This window comes from Fukomys damarensis, unplaced genomic scaffold (genome assembly GCF_012274545.1).
Source record: "Fukomys damarensis isolate Sample0158 unplaced genomic scaffold, DMR_v1.0_HiC HiC_scaffold_3, whole genome shotgun sequence".
NCBI lineage: Eukaryota > Metazoa > Chordata > Mammalia > Rodentia > Bathyergidae > Fukomys > Fukomys damarensis.
The window spans coordinates 4319827-4340901 of record NW_022900915.1 but is presented as its reverse complement, the minus strand read 5'-3'; the positions used below and the strand labels follow the sequence as shown (position 1 = coordinate 4340901).

The window sequence follows — 21075 nt, the reverse complement described above, 5'->3', positions numbered from 1 at the left end:
TTCGGAAAAAAGTCACTAAAACTAGAAACTCAGTAGCTTGGATAAATGACAGGTTAGGGAAGACTAAAAACAGAATTAGTGAAAAATGCAAAGGAATTACTAAGAATATAGCACAGAGAAAAATCTAGAACAGATGAAAGAAGATAGGTTCAGCCTACGTCTAAAAGAAACCTGAGACAGCAATGGATAACGGAGATAACAGCCAACAAAATAAGAACATTAGAATTTTTTTAGGAACGAGACCTGAATAAGAATAAAAAAATGAATCTGTATCTATACAAAAAATATGGTAAATGTACGGAACGGAAGACAAGCCAAGGAAGAAAATGAACTCATACTTGCTATAAAAGAGTTAAATAGTTAGAGAAAAAAATACATATATTCTCTCTGCCGGACACTGATACAGACATCACTAATCTGACTGGCTCTCTGGTGTTCTGCGGGAGTAGCACGGGTGCATGCAGCACTTTGGCCCAAAGCCTATTAGTCCCGACAGACTCAGTGACACCCGCCACCCACCTCTCTTCTCTCTGTTCTACTGCACAATAGCTGCCAGGAGTTAATGCCTAACTAAGCACTGATTTTATAACCTGATTTACCTAGCAAGAAAGCACAGACAGTGTATTTTGATGACAAGAACCCCATCTGGTGGCAAAATGTCTCGAAACCGAGTCTGGCTGATTGCAGTATCGCCATTCTCATTCAGAAGATAAATCTGTGTTGAAAAGTTATCATTTTATCTGCTTCACCAGACAGAATTTCTAACCCAGCATTTATCTTGTGTCTGCGACAGAACCAGAGTATGCAGTAAATCTGTGGAGTGAAGTAATTTGGGGCTTTGTGAGTTATTTGCCCGTGAAAGCTGCTGGTCTTTGCACAGCTTACTGGAGTATTTTAAGAGGAAAGCAAACGCCGGCTCTGAGCAGGCTCCTGAAATACCACCTGAGCACTGTAAGGAGGCCCCAGGCACACTGCTTCCTACAAAATGAACTGACTCCACTCAAGTAATCACAAGACAGAAGCTCCCCTAACCCACAACCAACGATGCCCTAACTACAGACACAGGGATCAAAGCCACGTCCAACAGCACACCTGTATTCTGTATCATTCAAAGTCACTTTAAAAAGCAGCATTTCATGAATTTTTTTCTTTTATTTTAAAGAACAGTAGACTCTTGGGCCAGGGATTCAGCTCAGTGGTGCTGCCACCTGCCACACGAGTGCGAGGTCCTCAGTTCGATCCCTGCTACCAAAACACAAAACAAAACAAGAAAACTAGAAAATGTAATGAAACAGTGAACATATCTTGCTTAAAAACATTAGCAATTAGCAATTATTGCTACTATAAAGGGGCTCCCCAAAATAGCTTACTGCTGTGGTTATCTTTCTCAACTATCAAAGCCTTAAAGTCCAGTTCAAATAAGTCACATTATTTTTCATCAAAAGCAAAAGTGAAACACTTTCTCCTCTCAAAATATTAGGGTTCTTAGGGTTAAAAAGGACAGTAGATTAATATTAAAAGAACTTTTTATTTGTTAATGTCATATAAGAAATTTAAGCATGTTACGCTATCTTAAAAAACACAACTAATGTATTTTAATAGAGAAGCCCTTCCCTCATCCCACCACCCCTGCCCGACCCCACTGCCCTCGTGAATTAAGATTCTAAGAGAAATAACCATTAAACAGTTCTGCGGAGTCCTTCATCCAGAGAGCTTACATGATTAGGTAAATATTGCCTTCTTACAAAATTCTCTTTTCTATTTAAAAAACAAAACAAAATTTGTAACTTTGATTGCTTATTACAAAAAAATTCAGTATAAAAGTTCAATATATTGAAAAATGCTTTCCCCTCCCTCACAGCACCGTTTTATATATAGCAGAGAAGAGTCAAGAACAGACTGTCAATCTAGATAGAGCAATCTTCAATTTATACCAGAGACACAGTGGTTTATTTACCCCTCCCTTCTCATAAGAACTTAAAAAACAGAAAATACATACACACTTACAAAACAAAAGCCAAAAATATTTGAGACCCTTTCCAAACAGCACAGTTAGTTCAGCGTAAATAATTCACATTTTGCAACAAAGTGTATGGATATGATTTCTTTTACAAAACTTTCAGTGTCAAAAAAGAAATTAAGGCCATCAGATTCGCAGCTTAAAAATTCACATAAAGGAAATATAAAAATATTCTGTGCTTCTGAGAAGGCTCTGCACTGTATACAGGATTACCATACTTCTTTATACTGAGGAAGACAGTTGCGCTGAGAAGTTTACATAATTGCACAGCTTCTATTGGATGCTCTCGGGGCTCCCTGGTGAGAAAAAGAGAAAAAATGATTGGTAAGAAAATGGATCACAATATTTTAGACAAAATCTTTTAACTAGGGGATGTTACAAATCCCCATCACCTAACTTCACATAGGCCCTTATCACTTCTCACACATAACAGCTTCTAAGGACTTCTTCCTAGAGTACTAAAACACATCCCAAAACAGTGATTCTGGAGGCAGCACCAGGGGGTGGGGGCGCCAAGTCCCTAAATCAATTAAATGAGAATCTCTCATTTAACTAGAGAAGGGTATCTCTCCCCACCCACCCTCTTTCTGGTACCGGGGATCAAACTCGGGACCTTGCGCTTGCAAGGCAGGTGGTGGAACCACTGAGCTAAATCCCCGGCCGTTAGGAAGGGTATCTCTCTGTACATTATTTAAAAGTAATTCCAATATGCAGCTGAATTTGGACACCACTGTTCAAGGACCTCCATTTCTTCTTTGAAAAGTTAAGATCAGCGAACACCACATCAAAGCACCCGGTTCTCTGCATCCTAATTTCCAAATCCCGGTGCACTGCACTGAATCTGTCCTCAAATGAAGTCAAAGACTTAAGCGTGCGTTTCTTTACGATGCATTAATCCCTTACAACCTCACCATTAGACTTGTGACTTGCCACTGATTAGACTAAAAAGGTTTCTTGAAAGTCACCAAGAAAATTCTAATCACTTCAAGAGGCCACCTGAATTCATCCTCCAATGTGTAGTCAAAATAGCTGTTTTGCATTCCTATCTTCCTGCTTTTAAACTTTGCTATCATTATTTACTATGATCATGCACGGTGAAAACCTAATACATCTTTGGCTTTTTTCCTTGTCTCGAGCCTTCAAGTTTTACAATATGCATTAATGAATTTCCATTTCTGCAATCTCCCTTCCAGGATCAATCCTGGATTCAGCTAGCCCAGTGATATTCTAAAATTTGAGTCTCAGTTCCTTTACTCCACCCAAACTATACAGAAGCCACATGCCTGGGCATTTTATGTCAGCTTAACACCAATCTTTCACCTTCATTTTTTCCTTACATAAACCTGACATTACAACTGTATGGACAATAACTGTGGTGCCTGCACCTTGACACATCCTGCAGTGAATTAAGATCACTATAAATGTTTGCCACTCTCCCCATCTAGAAGTGGAGACTACTTATCGTCACCTTGAGCCTTGGCTGGCTTTATGGCTTACTTTGACTGAGAGAACATGGAAGAGACGCTGCGCCAGCTTTGACCCTAGCTTTCAAGAGACTGGGTCCTCTCCATTTTCACCTTAGCCGGGTGCCGTGATGCCAAACGAACAAAGAAACACTCTTGGGTTAAACTGCCGAACCAGGAAAAGCCACACAGAAAGAGTCCTGGAGGCTACTTCATTTAGCCTAGCCAAGCAACCAGCTGAATGAACTTCTACAGGATGAACGTCTACCTCGCCTAATTGCAAAGAACTACCCAGCTGAGTCCAGTCAAAGCACAGAATGGTGGAAAGTAATAAATCAGTTTTTAAGCCACCAAGTTGGGGTAGTCTATCAATAATGTGTAAAAAGATACTTCACTCAGAACACTGTCTTCTCTGTAATACGCAACTTCCCATCCTTCGAAATACTAAGCAAGCATCAATGCCAGCGTTCTCAACTACACTGGTGATGTGCAGAGCCTTCTCAGAGTCTGACCCTCCAAAACTCATGCGGATCACTTCGGATATAAAAGTCATAATGTCACTTTTACTTCTAGTCATGATGCTTCTCATTAAGGGCAGGAAATGAATCATGGGCTTGTTTTTTGTATCCAGTTGATTTAATCATATTCCTGTGCATTATAAATATAAAACTATATGAGACATTCACTGGGGCAGACAACTGAGGGCAAAGATTACAATAATGAAGCCGTCACCTGTTACATGCAACTGTGCTGACAGAGGATTGTGATCCTTAGTCCCAACCTCCTCCTAGTTGGTTGCAGATGGATCCACAAGCGGCCGGTCACTGCCTACACCTCACTGCCCCACTGTGGCCTGACACCAGAGGCTTTGCCTCACTGCTTGACCGTAGAGGATCCCCCTCCAGTAATGGGCTGCCTGCCTGGATTGGTATCTCAGCTGTCCAGAAGTAGTCAGATGGACAGTTCCTATGGGGCTGGGCTAGGCACTGCACTGTGCAGTATCTCTAACTTCCTCTACAGTGGTGAAACAAAACACAAAACTTTCAAACTTTCTGGACTGATTTCTTCCTTCTGGGGACACTCTCTATACAGCGGCAGCTTTCAGGTCTTAACTTTGTCATCTGGGGACTCAAGTCTTTGAGCCCAGCTCCTTCCTGTTCCTCCCAGGAAGCCCCGGATGCAAAGCGCCCTCTAGAGGCCCTCTGTGGCATCGCAGATAAGTCCCCTGGAGTTTCCCAAGCAAGCATCTTGACATCAAATACAAGCATCCCATCTGTGCAGTAGGCAGTGAAATGGGATCTTTTCATATTACTATTTCTTTTAGGAGAAAAACCTCAGCTTAGACTGGATTCTAGTTTCTTTAATGCTTTTTCATGTAAAGTTGGACTGACCAGTCCTGCAACTTTGGAGAAATGAGAATACCTAATTTTCAGTCTAGATTCCTTTTACTGAGAGATTCCCTCTATAAGACTGTCAAACCCTAACTAAAGGCTTTCTTGGCTGGTTTACTTTCTTTTTATTAAGTACAATTTGCAGTACACAATGATGACATTCACCATGAGGAACTGACATACGTACATAATACATTTTACTTATTTTTTATGTCCCCTTCCCTTCCTCTCCCTTTTGTTTCTTTTAAATCCAAGTATAAAGTACCTGTTCTTAAATATTGCTCCAAATGTCTGAGAAGGCAGCACTGAGGTTTAAAAAAACTCATTTTACCTCATATAACCTACTTCAAATGATCCCTAGGGGTTAAAACACACAAAAGAATGTTTGCTTAGCACAGGACGGGGTGCTCACTAGGCAGAGGCAGGAAGATACCAAGATTCAAGCTCAGCCTAGGAAGTTTAATGAGACCCTGTCTCAAAATAAATTTTTTAAAAAAGGCTGGAGGTATAGCAGAGTAGTAAAGCATATCTAGCATGCATAAGGCCCTATGCTGTCCCCAGCACCACAAAAAGGAGGTGGGGGAGGACTAGGGCTAGTGAAGCAAAGCAAACTTAGTTTATAAATATGGAAATATGGAGATGAAGTCTTATCAGATAGGGACAAGAATTTTGATTAATGATCAGACTCAAGCAACTTGAGAATAGAAACTGAAAGCTCATGAGTTATTAATAATTCTAATTAATTAAAACCAAATTTGGAGTTTCTTTGTTTCAAGAGCTCTCAAAAGCCCAAGCATCAGCTAAAATCTATCTTGCAATTAGATAATAATTAGGAACTTAATATAGCAGGAATCTGTTTCACATCGAAACCGAACAGTTCTGGCAGCACTGGAATTGAACCCAAGAACCTCACACTGAACTATCCCCAGCCCTTTTTCAATTTAGAGATAGGGTCTTGCTCAACTGCCCAGTCTGGGTTCTAATTTGTAATCCTCCTGGCTTCATCCTCTGAGAGTGCTGGAATTACAGGCATGCAACACCAGGCCTGGCTCTCTTTGGTGTTCAAGTGTATAGGTAAACATTTGTCTAATTGAGTACCTAAGCTTGTCAATCACAACTCACCAGGATGTAAGTGTATGTGCACGCAACTCAAGCCCTATATGCTAATCTATAAGCCATATATATGTCCTATTAAAATGAAAATGAAACTTGACAGAATGAGAAAAAAGTAAAAGAAAAGAACAAGTGCTGATACAGTACCCTACCTTGAATGATCAGCTTTGGAAGTACACATTCACCTGACAGACCACCGCTGACTCATCAAATACACACCCCCCACAAGCACACACATCCCCCAGAGGATAGGTTTTCCTGCAATTCTTTTAATAAAAATTAAATACATTAAAGTAAAGTAATACCTGCTGGTGGAAAAGTTCTTCCTCAACAACCACTCCAGATGGCTCTTCTTCCTCCTCTTCCTCTTCCAGTATGGTTGTTTTAAAGACTGTACTTCTTTGTGCAACCTCCTAAAAACAAGATAATTTAGGTTAAAAACCATATTTAAAAATCACATGACTACAGGGGGAGAGGGATCTTTTCTTTGTTAAGAAACAGGATTATTATTTTATAAATGAAAGGCATTCCATTGGTAGCTTAGCTACTGAACTGGAATTTTGCATAATTAGTAGCAATTATTAGACCTTTAATTTTCCTGTAGGGGAGCCACTGGTATCCAATTTGCAATACCTGCTGAGAAGCTTCCAATGCTTTTTGTCTTATTCTGTTACTAAGAATTCTGAGCAAATGGTTTGGCACACTGAATTCTTTATAAAACTCAACATGAATTCGGCTTAAAGATCTTAGCTCCTAGCAAAGAGTAGGTGCTAAATAAATGTTGAGTAAAATAAAGCTGGAGGCCAACGCTGGGATCTCAGGAAACACTGGCAACACACGACCACCTGAGCAGAGATGGAAAGGACAAAGGCCCCTTTCATTCTATCAACAGCTGGTTTCTCTTAAAAGAACTGGAATGAAGACACATTAGCAATGATTACTAATAACACACTAGAGAAGTCACAGTGCATTCTGTATCCAGAAAGATCTATCATTCACTACAGTATAAGAGAATGAGACTATTTCCATTTTCTACTAAAAGGCTCCACTACAGATCGCCTTGCTGCAGAGAATGCTGACACAGCGCGAATGCAGCAGTGTTTCTGTTTAAGCACAGGCTAACCTGATGATCTGGCAGCTGGTAAATGTGTGTCCTACAGTGCTGCAGAGCATCTCGATTTATTCTGTGTACTGTCCTAAGGTCACTCAAGAACAGTAATTCTGCAGCAGAAGACAGTAAAATTACTCCTGCAAAAACCTACCTGAAATTTAACACAGAACAGCCAGTCTCAAAAGACAGAGCGAAATGAGGCTTCAATCTGACATTTGTCTAAGGATATATTTTGCAAATGAAAGCATCAGGACAGATTTTGCATGAATTGTGATTACTGGTGCAGGACTGGGAAGGCCAGCCATCTTGGGCCTCTCAGCGAGACATTCTGTGACATCAGTCTGCCTTTCAAACTGCAGCCATTTTACAAGAACTCATCTTCTCAACTGAGTTAGCGGTAATAAAAAGCATGTCCTCAGAGCAATTACAATTCATAGAATTAAGACAGCAACTATAGGACAACAGCACAAGAAAAAATAAAGATGCTCAAAAGCTTTGAGAATATCCAACTTCAACTCATCTTAAACTGAGGAAAGAGTCAAGGTATCTTATAGATCTTCGCATTCCAGCAGCTCCTGGCAGGGTATATATCCTATGTGCAGTACTGGCTCTAAGACTATGAACCTCAATGAGTAGCTTAGAAAACAGCAACTTGTCCAGCTTCATTAAGTATGAGTTACTTCAACACAACTACTGTTACATGTAAGCCTGCTGTTAAGCTCTTTTCATTTGTAAACATTTAAAAAGCAATTAATCTAATGCAGAAAACCTGCATGGAAAACGCGTGTGCTAAATAATGTCTAAAGATCTGGAGAGGACAACAGCTAAATAACAGTTTAGATCCAAAAAATTATCAGTCAAGATACTAACAGACCACACACACACACACACCCTCAGCAGAGTATTCAAACTCTGTAAAGTACTGTAAAACAGCCTTGCATGACAGCTTTCACTCCCCCATTAGATGCACTATTGGCTGGCCGGCCTGCCTTCCCGCTCGGAGCCTTGGGCACTAAGAGCACACTGTTACATTGCTCAGTGCTGCCCTGAGGCCAGCTGGCACCAGCTGACTGAACTCATCTCTGCAATTCTGTGTTCTTCATGTTGCAGGACTGCAATCAGCCAGTTAGGGTATTTACACCACAGAAATCAGCAAGTGCTATAAATTAAGGCCATTTTTTGTTGATAGAAAGTCAACGGCTATATATATCCATATGCATAAATAATCATTTACATAACCCAAAGCTTCAGCTATGTCTGTTACGGAAGGTACGGTGGGACTGCTTTCTACTTTTAATTTCTTCATAGGAAAATACCTTCTCATGATGAAGTGTGCTGTTTTAATAACCTAGCACCCTCACCCTCTGTGCCGAGATAGGAGCCCCCAGTTTTATGTGGGTGTCCTTCTGCCATCATGGAGCACGTATGTGTTGTAAGGAGCCATGTACAACCCAGGAGAGGGGAAGAGGGCCCAGGCTCTGCCTCAGTGCTCCTGTGCAGAGGGGCACGTGTGTGACCCACGGAGGAGGAAGCCGTTCCCACAGAGAGTGATGCTCCCGAGGAGCAGGCAGCAGCATCCTGCGTCCGTGAGGAAGACAGCCCTGGAAGGAGAGACAGAACAGGTCCTCGAGGACACTGAGCCACCAAATCAAGTCCACTCTTTAGAAATTCTCAGTATGTTAAAGCCAGATTAATTGGATTTTTTTGACACTCCCAATCCCCCAACAAAAAGAAAATAAATATAAAAAAAACTAAACTGACTCAAGCCAATTACCTATAATCTTACACAAATGTGATCATCCAGGACGGTTGTAGCTTAACACTAATATGGCCCGCTGCTGTTGCTTGCTGCCTTACTTGCCATGGACCGTTTCTCCTCGGGGATGCCCCTCTGCCTTAGGACCAGCTATGGACAAACTTCTACCAACTGTGAGCTGAATAAACCTCTCCTCCTTTAACTCTTGGTGTTGGGAGTTTTGTCTCAGCAATAAACAGTAACCAAATCAAGGTAGCTCTATTGAAATGTCTATAGTAACACCATACTGCTTTAAGACATATTCTGCATCGTATCTGCTACCGCATCCAAGTATCCTCCTTCCTATACAACTGTTCTAATTTGCAACAACTCTTTGAAAGGAAAAAAATGGTATGGTAACTCGATGCTCAAGGCCTGTTTATGTATTTCTACTCAACAGTGCTTTCGGATCTGAGCAAAATCACCACTCTTTAGCAATGTTTCGAGAGACACACATTCTGCCAGTTTCACTCATCAGGGAGAGGTGATAACGTAAGAGCTGCAGGTAATTCCAGCAGTTGGGAGGCAGCACCACCACAGCTGAGCAGGATTCCCAAACGCTTACTGGGGGAGGGAAGTACGCAAGGGCTTCAGCAGAGAGCAGGAGGAAGAGCCAGCGACCTCAAGTCTGTAAAGTACTGAAGGCATCTGTCTGTAAGTGCACTGCCCCTGCCCCTGCCCCGACAACACAGTGCATGTGGAAATGAATCCCCAGATACATCCTAAAATCACAACTGTTCTGAGGTCTACAGTGAAAAAAATCAGATGCCATTTCATTGTCATTCTGAGATCGAGGGCACTCCTGATTGGGCGACAATAAATTCTTCCTGTTTACAGCCAAGGTTAGGATGGCAAGATGGCCACGGAGCAGGACTTCTTATGCAAACCCCTCAGACTCCCATAACAAATGCTGCTGTTCACCTTCTCTCAGAACTTAAGTGAACGTCCAGTCTGACTGAATGTGTTACGAGCCAGGCGCAATGTCAAGATGATCGGAACAGTTCCCCACCCTTGCTGTGCTCCTTCTGCCATGCACAGCCCCGACATTTAAATGCCAGGAAGGTCTACCACTGGTCCTCTGCGGATAGAGGAGCTCGAGGACACTGATTAGACCTGTTGGCTGCTGCCTTCTTCAGAGACTCCTTTCTTGGCTTCCCCAATATCACACTCCTTGCTTTTCCTGCTACTCACTGGCTGCACCTTTCCCTTCTCTGCTCTAACTTATTCCTAGAAATGTGAAGTATTCTCTAGGGTTTAATTCTGGGCCCTCTTCTCAACTGACAAACTCCTCCAGTTAGCCAGTACCTGAACTCTAGATGCCGCCTCTGTGATGAGGACCCCAAGTATCTCCAGCTACTCAACAGCCCTCTAGAAAGCTTCCCTTGGACACCTTACTGGCATCTCAGACTTCATGCAGCCAGAAGTCTCTTTATGTCCCTTTAACTCTTCTTCCTGCCGAGCCTGTTGTTTCTCCTGCAGACTCCTCAGGACTACGACCATCTGGTTATCCATGCAAACAAACTAAAGGTCAGATTAATTGCTGTCTATACTGTCCCTCAAATTAACCACGTCATCAGTACATCCTACCTGGTCTACTTTCCACACATCTCTTCAAGTAGTTGGCTCCTCTTCGACACAGAAAGACCTCGCAACCCAAGGTACTCTCCTCAGTTGCTTTGTCTCTGCCCCTAACAACCTGCACAGCGGCAGAAGCTCCTCCTCCATCCTGTTCATCTCGTATCACTCTTGCTAAAAGCCATTCCACAACCTCATCCTCACCCCATCTCTGTTAGTCATGGCTCCCTTTCCTACAAAACAGAGAGCTCGTTCCTGCCTCAGGACCTTTGCATTTGTCCTTCTACTTTGCCCATTCCCTCAACTCAGTTTAGCCTCTGGTATTATTACCTCCTCAGCGTGACTTTCCTTGACCACTCTATGTAAAATAAATCTCTTCGGTGATTTTAAGATACCACAGCTTATCTTTTGATTGCACTTCTCAGGAATTTTCTTAACACTTTATCTTATTTGCTGGTTTCCCCACTCCTCCAGAATAGAGGGTTCATGACAACAGAAACGCTATGTGACTTCCTTCCTTCCTTCTGTAGTCTTAGGACAAAGTAGCAGGCATACAACAGATCATCTGGATTTTACAAGTGAGTAGCCCAGCACGTCCAAGTACGGCCAGCCTCCCTGTCAGGGTTGTCACCATGACATTCTCCGGACTTCAGCGTCACTCAGACTGACATGCACGCCTGATCCCGTCCCAGGGTATCGACAGAGCCTGTGCATCCAGGAGGCTGGGTGAGCAGATCAGAACAAGAACACCGGAATGAAGAATTCCCTAGGGCTTCCCAGCAAGCCAACGAGGGCTCTCAGAGCAGAAAAAGGGATGGTAAAGTTGTGTGACAATTAAGAGAAAAGCAAGAGGCACAGACCACACAGTGTAAGTTTTATGAACATGCTTGTGGCAACAGCAACAAAGGAAAAGGGACTGTGAGACTCTGAACAGAGGCTCACTCACATTTTCTAGAGCACCTGGGTACACCGTTAACTAGGGGGAGACAGGGATAAAGCCACACCTCACCAGCTCCAAAGCTGCTGACCAGAGACTGGTATTTCTAAGACTGTTACTGCTAAGGACTGTGTATATGCAAACATCAGAAGGTGAGGTTCTGTAACAAGAATTCTAAGAGTGACATATTAAAAATGCACACACCAGAAAGTCACAAAGCCAATGTGCAGTGAAGACAAAACAACACAGGGCCACAATAGGCCTCTGGAACCTATGTCCTCTGTGATACACGAACATTCATCCTAAAACTTACACTTTTGACTCACTCTGACTTACTCACCAGCAGCCTTGATCTGATTTAAGCAGTTATTCATACTGCAGTTTGAGAAGAAATCATATTCGCATGATGAATTTTCAAGTGAATCTGACATAGCAGCAATACTGTTAAGAGGACCATACCTCTCCCTGAGAATTTTTCAATATAACCTTCACATCTTCACCAGTGCCCCAAGAGTTCTGGTTCTTCCAGATGAGGTCGGTGGGAGGACTGGCTGTGACACCAGCATTTGCAGCCCAAATCTGGAAAAGAGAAAGAACATCAACCTCTCTCCTATGGCACTGACAGCAACATGGTGAAACGTGAACCCTGCCCCACCTTCAGAATTGCTGTTAAGTAGCTCCCAGAGCTCTGGAGGCCTCCGCTTCCTCATCTGATTGATTAACTTGCTGATACATAGGGCCCTGATATGAAGCTGCCTGCGCTGCATCCTAATTACCCAGCATATGAGGTGAACTTGAGAAAGTTTCCTTACTTTTACCAGCCATAAAATGGGACAGAAACGGTACCAATAACAGGTGGGATTGTGAACAAGGCTGACCAGCACACCAAGAGGCGGGCCCACTCAGTATTAGCCGTCTAACATTCTACATGTTTTGTGGCCATCCTGCCAAGGGGAAGCCTTCTGATCCCCTTCTGCAGTGCCCTCTGGGTGCCACAGCAGGAGTGAGCCCTCTACACCAGAGAGCACACCTAGAACATTATTATCTCCAGCTGGAGTGTGGAATGTGGGGAATAAATCACCCACTGTTCAAAGTAAAATGTAATTTCTACTGAAACAGGCCAAACAAAAACCATAATTTCCTTTCTCAACATAGAAAAGTCTGCCTTATTTTTAATGTATTTATTGGCAGAAAAGAGTAAGTGGAGTGGAGAAAATATGGCAGTCAGAGAACCTAGATTTAGACACTGGATAAATCCCTACAACACTTCTAGGAGCCCCAATTCCTAAATTATATGGATATGCCTAGCTCTGATCTCCTCCAAAGATCATATGAAAAAACAGAACAGCCTGCAATCCATGAATGGGGGGTGCTGGAGATCTAACCCAGGACCTTGTGCTTGCTGGGCAGGTGTGGCACCACTGAGCTGCATCCCTGGCCCTCCACTGATTATTACACAGTAGAGATGGCAGGTATATTTAATACCAATGAGGAGAGAACCTTACTTTTCAGATACTTATTTGAAGCTCCCAGATCATCTACCACAAACGGATAGTCACATTTACTGGGATGAAACTGAAAAACAGAACTGGATCTAGGCCAATTTCTACTGATCTAAACAGAATCACACAGACTGGGTTAATGCTAATAATTATAAAATGTCTGATTTTGATGGTGATTCAATCTAAAACTAGTATTTCTAGAACTATATCGTTCAATAGGGCAGCCTTATGTGAGCTTCTCAGTACATTTAATACGGAAATGTGCTATGAGGGTAAAAATATATCAAACTTCAAAGACTTAGAAAGACAGAATGTAACATTCCTGACTGGTAACTTTTTATAATTATGCAATGAAATGACAATGTTTTGAACATACCAAGTAAAATATAGTTTTAAAATTCATTTTATACCTGTTTTACTTTTAAAATGTGGCTACAGGAAAATTCAAAGGGTTTTGATTTTTGTTTATTTCTGTTTTTGTTTTTTGAGACAGGGTCTTATTATGTAGTTGAAACTGACCTGAAACTCACTAATGTAGCCCAGGCTGGTCTCGAACTCACAGTGATCCTCCTGCCTCAGCCTCCCAAGTGCTGGGATTACAGGCGTGAGGCACCACGCCTCTCTAGGAAAATTTAAAGTTAAATCTAGGGTTCTCAAGTCTCTGTTCTAGAATTTTACATTGATCTTTGCTTATGGCTTGCACAGTGTTAAAGAAGCATCGCTTATCGCTACCGTATCCCAAAGAGCTTATTCACATTTAATGTGAGGTGCTGAATGGAAATGAGTTAAGTTACTTAACACTACACCTCCATCTAGTCCCTGAGGTAGTATAACCAGTTCAGAGAGTAGGTGACTGGCATAGTGGTTCCACATCGCTAGAGAAGCACCACGCCTGGCTAGGAAAATTTAAAGTTAAATCTAGGGTTCTCAAGTCTCTGTTCTAGAATTTTACATTGATCTTTGCTTATGGCTTGCACAGTGTTAAAGAAGCATCGCTTATCGCTACCGTATCCCAAAGAGCTTATTCACATTTAATGTGAGGTGCTGAATGGAAATGAGTTAAGTTACTTAACACTACACCTCCATCTAGTCCCTGAGGTAGTATAACCAGTTCAGAGAGTAGGTGACTGGCATAGTGGTTCCACATCGCTAGAGACAGAAAGCACATTCAAATCTCAATGTTTTGAAGTGAAACATCAGATTCTTTTCACAGTATACAGCTTCCAAAAGACAAATTAATGGGACTGAGCAATTTTCTCTCACCATAATAATCCCCAAAGAGAAGGACAGTGTGGTTAAGATATTTGTTTTCACTTTTTGGTCATCATTACAAAATTAGCACCTGATATTTCCACAAAGTGGCATCAAACTCTATACTTAGAGAAGTTCTAACCTGAAGTTTGAGCCTTTGATTGAAAATACTTAAGGTTTCTAACAATCAAAGTTATAAATGTTTAAAACTGGTGTTCCACATTCATTCAGAAAGATGGTCACCTCTCCATTCTTTAGATAAAAATAATATCTTCTTCAAAAGCAGTATCAAGGTTAACGTATTTCATTGCTCATTAAATCTACTGATGTGAAAGCAGCATCTGACTTGCTCAGTGATGCCGGCTTCTCCAAGAGTAAGTTAGAGGTGGCATCCTAGGTAGGACGCACCTCAGGGGAGTCAAAACAGTCAGAATGCTGCCCAGCCCATGTATTCAAATGGAAGCCTTAGGACCTATGAAAAAGCCGAGTCACGCTTGCTAGGGGCCATCGTGGAGGGACTGTTTAACATACAGGCCCTAGAGACAGACACCTAAGGGCGAGACAAGGCCTGGACACCCAATTATTACTCATAATTTCAAAGCTCATCCCAGGTCATTAGTGATTGCTGTTTAGGTCCACGCTAGTGTGAAATTCCTAAGAGTTCTTCAAGCTAAGCAATACCTCCTGAATTAAATGAGGCTACCAGCTATTTTATATCTACTGGACTAGACAAGATAAAAAGAATTCAAAGGTTAATCTTTTCACCACTCAATAAGACAGAATTTTAAAAACCTCGGATAGCGCTTGTAATGCCTTAATAATATGAAAGATGTTTTAATGCCCATTTCTAAAATGCTTCTCTGTAGGTCAAAAATGTTTTGAACTACTTCATTTGTTATTTCAGACAACAAAACTAAACTAGAAGGTGACTAAGCTCACTTACTGTAACAGTCTGGCCTGCCTTCAGCACGTATCGTGAGGTATACTTGTAAGTGACGGATGTGTCTCCAATCTTTCTGATCATCTCCCAGCCTCCCATTGGCTGATCCTGTTCACAGAACAAAACAGAACAAAGTTACTTTAAATATAAACAAGGTTAAGCAACAGTTCAATACATGAGTCTATGAGTCTTAAATTAAGACAGTTCTTCTATCTTAGGGCTATCGTCCCATAATTCTTATTTTTCTACTATAAAAAATACAATTTTTGTCATTCAGTAAATAGTAACTTCAGCAACACCACAGTAAACCAGCAAGGTACTTAATTTTAAAGAAGACAAAACTAAAAAAAAACGGGTGTGAACTAAACCACATTAGTCACATTCACTGCCAAATCAGGTATATATAACACAATGCTATAATCACAATTACAAATACCTAGTCTTTGATGACTAAGCTTTTAAGAGATAGCTCTAATAGCTTAGAGACAAAAGAAAATCTGTCCTTTGTTCCCTATATCTGTGTGCTTTTGCCCTTATTTAGCTCTTTTATCTCAAAGTATAAAAGATTCGAAACCAAGCCAGGGATGCAATGAGCTAGACCTACTTGACAACTACCAACTCCGGCCCCCAGATCCCAGAGCTGCCCGATGGAGGAAAAGTGCTGGACAGTAAAGCAATTAGCTACATTCATTTATATCCAACTTAGTACTGGAAATGCTAGCGCTCCTTTGCTCTTTCAAGTTCTTCCTCACCTATACTGAAGACAGGTGTAATACTTATAACAGGAGTGATGTTCTTGGTAATTTTTAGCAGACCCTAGATATACACATTAGGAAGTGACACCCATCCCACTGCACCCCGAATGTTGTTCTCTTCCAGTATCAGCTCACAGTTTCAAAGCCTCCGCCAGGACAACTAGAGTCCGGAAAAACCACACTCTAACTTCAGAAATCCCTGTTATGCTTATTTAAACTTTTAAGCAAATTACTTCAAGATAGGGCTTCATTACTACTTTTAATATAAATCAAATCTAACATCCACTTGTTCATTTATTTTGCGGGGGAGGATACCGGGGATCTAACTCGGGTCCTTGTGCTTCCAAGGCAGGCCACGGAACCGCTGAGCTAAATCCCCGGCCCCCCATTTGTCCATTTATACAAAAATATTCCTGTAACATATGTGAGCCTGAGCTCAGTTCCTTCTTTCATAAAGCTTTTTTTTTAATCCCCATGAAAGAATAGTCACTGTTTTCACAAAATCCTTCAAAATGTTTTCACATTTCCGCCTATGTAGCAGAGAGTAATACTCATCCTTGGGAAGGCCACTGTGATGAAAGGATCAAATGTGAAAAAGCCCCAGACTGCAAAAGAAGGGTTAACAAAGAAAAATTTTAAACCATAAGGGGCACCACGCCTCTTCCTCGGCTTATTTTAATTTTTACTTTATTTCGTGAATTTAAGTAAAGCGGAGAAAGGAAAACCTCATTCTGTGAAAACTCACCAAATGCAAATAAAAGTGAGGACCTATTACGATTACATAAGAGCCCAGCAAACTGTAAAGCCTTGCTGAGCCTGTTTTACCAGCTCGGACGTGTTCTTCAAGCGGATGAACTTCCCATCCACGTCTATCTCTTCAATGCACACGCTCCCGGTGGCCGAGGCCGAATGCGCGATGCTGACGCTGCTGCTCGCCTCGGACTCTTCCACGTCCACTCTCTTCCGCTTGCCCCTAGCGGTGCGCACGCTGCGACTGGAGGACGCTCGGGACACCGTCACGCGCGAGGAAGGGCTTGGAGAGAGCTTCAGCCTGCATGGGACGAGACGCGTCCACCCCTCAGGTATGCGGGGCTGGCCTGACCGAAAATTCCTCGGAAGGGTTAGCACCCTGGACAGGCGTCGCTAAAGCGAGCCGTTGCCACAATCCGTTAGACAACGTGATCATCGCCTTAACTAAGAAGACATGTATTTCTTTATGCTAAGATGCCCCCATCAGTTTTATTTTTAAAAACGGTAGTAACTTGAATCGTTTTATGCTAACCAGATTTGAGGTGTACCTAACTATAAAGTCTTTGAGCAAATTCGATATTCTCCAGCATGTTAGATCACTGGAACTTTTACAGTCTCAAGAGTCCATCCTGACAAATTCCAGTATCCAAATTTCAACTAAAACTCCTTGATCAACATTTTCTGTTGAAGGAGAAATACTACATTTATACTTTGCTGTTTCAAGAAATGAGAGAAAATATTCAGAATTGCCTTCATTATTACAAATGTGTTACTATTCCTTAAATAAAAGGAGTAGAAACTAGAGGTGGGTAAGGCAGGGTGACTCTTGAGGGCCTCACCTCTCTTCTTCTCCTTCCAGGAGTTTCCTGTACGCGCTGATCTCCATGTCCAGGGCTAGTTTCACATCCAAAAGCTGCTCATAATCACTGAGCTGTTGCTGCATCTGATCCCTTATTTCGGCCATCTCTCTCTCTTTGTCAGTCAGCATGCGACGAGAGTTGTCTCTTTCTTTAGCGAGCAAGTCCTCCAACTCTTGAATCCTTTCCAAACATGCTCTAGACTTCAGATTCAAAGAAACACATTTACTTTCTAGGAACATTCCAGCATTAGCACAAGGCAGCTATTTTAAACCACTTCCTACACTGAAAAAGAGACCTAGGAAAAAACTACATCACCAGAGCTCAAAAACATCTTAAGACATTAATAATCAAAATTCCTAAAATATGAAACAACTCAGACAACTTTTAGTTGACTAAAGACTAAAAACAGAAATAGTCCACAAATTAAGTTTGTAAATGTACATATTATTTTTTCTGTATCTAGTCAAATAAATTTTAAGCTGTGGTGTGGTAAATAAAAGTCAGGCCTGGCTTCCCTACAAGGCTCTCACCTCAGAAGTATAAATTAGCTAAAGTAGAGAACTAAAAAAGATAGGAAAACTTATTCACAAAATAAGGATGGATGAAGTATGTTTTGGAGAACTGTTAAGGGATATCAGAAACCAAACAGAACAGGTTCTAGTTACTATGTGGAAGACACTACAATGTGTCCCTTTAGGATTGCTGTGGTCACCCATGCTTGATTAACCACATAAGGACACATGACATGGTGTGATTTGTAAAATATTGTTAATAAAGAAACCTTGCACAGTATTTGGTATAAAAAATTTAAAAATCACACATCCTACACCAGGGAGTTCATCTTAAGAACATGTGGTTTGCTGCATAATTATTCTGCTTTTTTCCATGACAAAATTCATCTCAGTAGTCTCAGAAAATGACATGGGTAATCAAAATGCCAAGGAAAAGCAACCAGGGTGAGACTGAAGGAAAGGAGGCACAGGCCCTTAGAGGGAGAAAAGCGGACCCTAACCTACAATGCAAACATTAAATCTGGAGGCTACAAATAAAAGAAACCACACGTTCTAATAAATACTGCACTCATGTTGGTAAATTTATTCTTCACAGGGATACAGGTACAAAACTTTTCAACTGTTTTAGACAATATTTGGGAGCTCAAGAAATAAATGACTAAGAGTAGAAACCAGGCTTCTACTTCAGACAGAAAAGTTATAGATGTGTCAGAAAGAAAGCCAAAAATGAATCTGGTGATATCAAATTCACCTCAGCTCAATTATATTAGCTTAGTATAAAAATATGTTGTATTTCTCTTTCCCTCTTCCTGATTTCCTCTTTTTATTCTCTCTCCTCTCCTGCCTCTCTCCCTTCTCTTCCCACTCTCATTCCTCTCTCAAAGAAAAAAAAAGACATGTATGATTAGAGAAAAACAGACACATGTACACAGAGTAGATTATACACACATATTACCTACGTAGTTATGTTCATCGTGAGAGCCAAGAAGCAATGACACCTCTGTACCAATAAAGCCCAGATCCTAATTTCTACATAAGTCTAATAAAAAGAACCAGGACTTTTTGGAAAAATGGATGATTCTAGGGCTAGCATGGAGAAATTACAAGATAACCCTAGAGCATCTTACAGTATCAGACTGCAAGGAAGTAGGAGGTTCACAGCGGTAAACTAGACAGTATTCCAAAAGAGGGGATGATCTGGGCTGGGGATTTAGCTCAGTGGCCTCACAAGCAGAAGGTCCTGAGTTCAATCCTTGGTACCAAGAAAAAAAAAAATTTTTTTTAAAGAGGGGATGATCTGAGCCAATAAAATAATGTAGTGCTGCATTATAACCCAAACTATAAAACATGCTCATAAAGCCATAATCACATAAACAAAAAAAATAAATGGGGTAATCTTTATTTAAAAATTCTACTAATACAGGCACCCCCGATGTGGACTTTAATTCCTGTCCTTCACTCCTGAGAGTAGGTTGGATTTAATGACTCGCTTCCTAAAAAGTTTGCAATCGGAAAACTGCTAACTTGATTGACAAGAAATCTGGCAAACATTACTGTAAGCACACACCACCTGTGATTATCGTGTAGTCCTTGATTTAACAAGACAGGCACTTAAGACCCAAAACCCCACACTAATCATGTAAAGAACACTAGATAAATGACAGACTGGAGAACAGTCTCTGGGGCAACTGCCCAGTCCTCAAGATACAAGGTCATGACACCGAGGAACACGAGGAAGCGTGTAGTACGGTACCCTGGGACAGGAGGAGGGTGACGGAAACACCGGTACAATCGAGTCCGAAGTCTAGTTCATAGGAACACATGACTGTTGTTTCTTCCACATCGCATGGTAACGTCAGATACTAACAATGAGGGAATGAGGGACACAAAAGACTTTTCTGTAAATCTAAACTTAGGCTAAAATAGAAAGATTACTTAAAATAGTGATCAGTTCAATTCCTGAGGAGCATCTGACATTCGGTATTAGACACAGGCACTCCTCTTCAGATACTATGAACAGTCTTTGTGCCTGAGAGCTTGCATCTAACTACCCTTGCAAAAACCATATTATAAATAAAGAAATCCATTCCTCCCCGATGCTTTTCTTTTCTGAACAAAGTACCTTCTTTTTCATTTCCTCACTTTATTTCAGGTGTAGGAGATAAGAGGACAAAAAAGGGACCCAAAGGGGAAATCTAAAGCAAAGCTAATAAAACAAACTGTTCAGATTCACGTGTAACCTCTCAGCCCAGACTTCCAAATGCAGAATATCTCTGCATTGACTGCCTTTGATATGTCTTTAAAAGGTAAAAATCAAAACTAAGGTATAAAATATTTGTCAAGTTACTCTGCATCGTTCTCTATCTTAAGCAGAAATATTTTATGTTAAATTGATGGATTTCTGTTTGTTGTGTAGAGACATAGGAACAGAGTAGAAGTGAGACCTAGACCAAATTTGCCATGAACCACCTATGAGAGTTGCCAAACTGCAACCAACTTCTCTAGCATCTATAAAATGAAGACGTCAAACTGGATTATCTCTAAGATCCTGCCCTCTATTGTTAAAAGTCGGTAAGAATTAGTGGTCTTGAGTATTTTTATTTTTTATAACTTATAACACAACTGTACTAGTTTATGGAGGTCTAGCTGCAATAAAATTGCCAGTGTAGGTATAGAAAAACAAAAGTCAGGCTCTTGTAGTACTCAGACTGAAGGCCTTATACATACTAGGCAAGAACTCCAACACAGAGTTATATCGGCCCTTTTTCATTTTGAGACAGGGTCTTGCTAAATTGCTATGGCTGTAAGCGTTGTATGAAATTCCTAATTCTAAAACCCTGGGAGTGGGATTGAGGGAGGAAATGGGATAAAATTTATTAAAAAAATAAGTAAAACAGGCTGGGTATTTGGCTCAATGGTTCCACCGCCTGTCTCGCAAGTGCAAGGACCCGTGTTCGATCCCCGGTACAAAAAAAAAAAAAAAAAAAGGAAAAACAAAAGCAGGGATTCACTATATAGCCAAGGTAGCCTTGAACTCATAGCAGTCCTCCTGCCTGAGTCTCCTAAGTACTGGAATGCAGGCATGAGCCTGGTTTAGAAG

General features: G+C 41.3%; 1 protein-coding gene across 1 annotated transcript in view; it reads right to left on the bottom strand.

Moving 5' to 3' along the window:
• Nucleotides 1–1514: 1514 nt before the first annotated feature.
• Nucleotides 1515–21075, bottom strand: part of Lmnb1 (lamin B1) — a 31713-nt gene continuing 12152 nt past the window's right edge. Inside the window, exons 5-10 of the mRNA XM_010627225.3 lie at nucleotides 17443–17663; nucleotides 16679–16904; nucleotides 15102–15206; nucleotides 11865–11984; nucleotides 6293–6400; nucleotides 1515–2316 (exon numbers count right to left, since the gene is read on the bottom strand). Coding sequence (XP_010625527.1) covers nucleotides 2275–2316; nucleotides 6293–6400; nucleotides 11865–11984; nucleotides 15102–15206; nucleotides 16679–16904; nucleotides 17443–17663 — 822 coding nt within the window. The 3' untranslated portion in view covers nucleotides 1515–2274. The remainder of the gene's footprint in view (nucleotides 2317–6292; nucleotides 6401–11864; nucleotides 11985–15101; nucleotides 15207–16678; nucleotides 16905–17442; nucleotides 17664–21075) is intronic.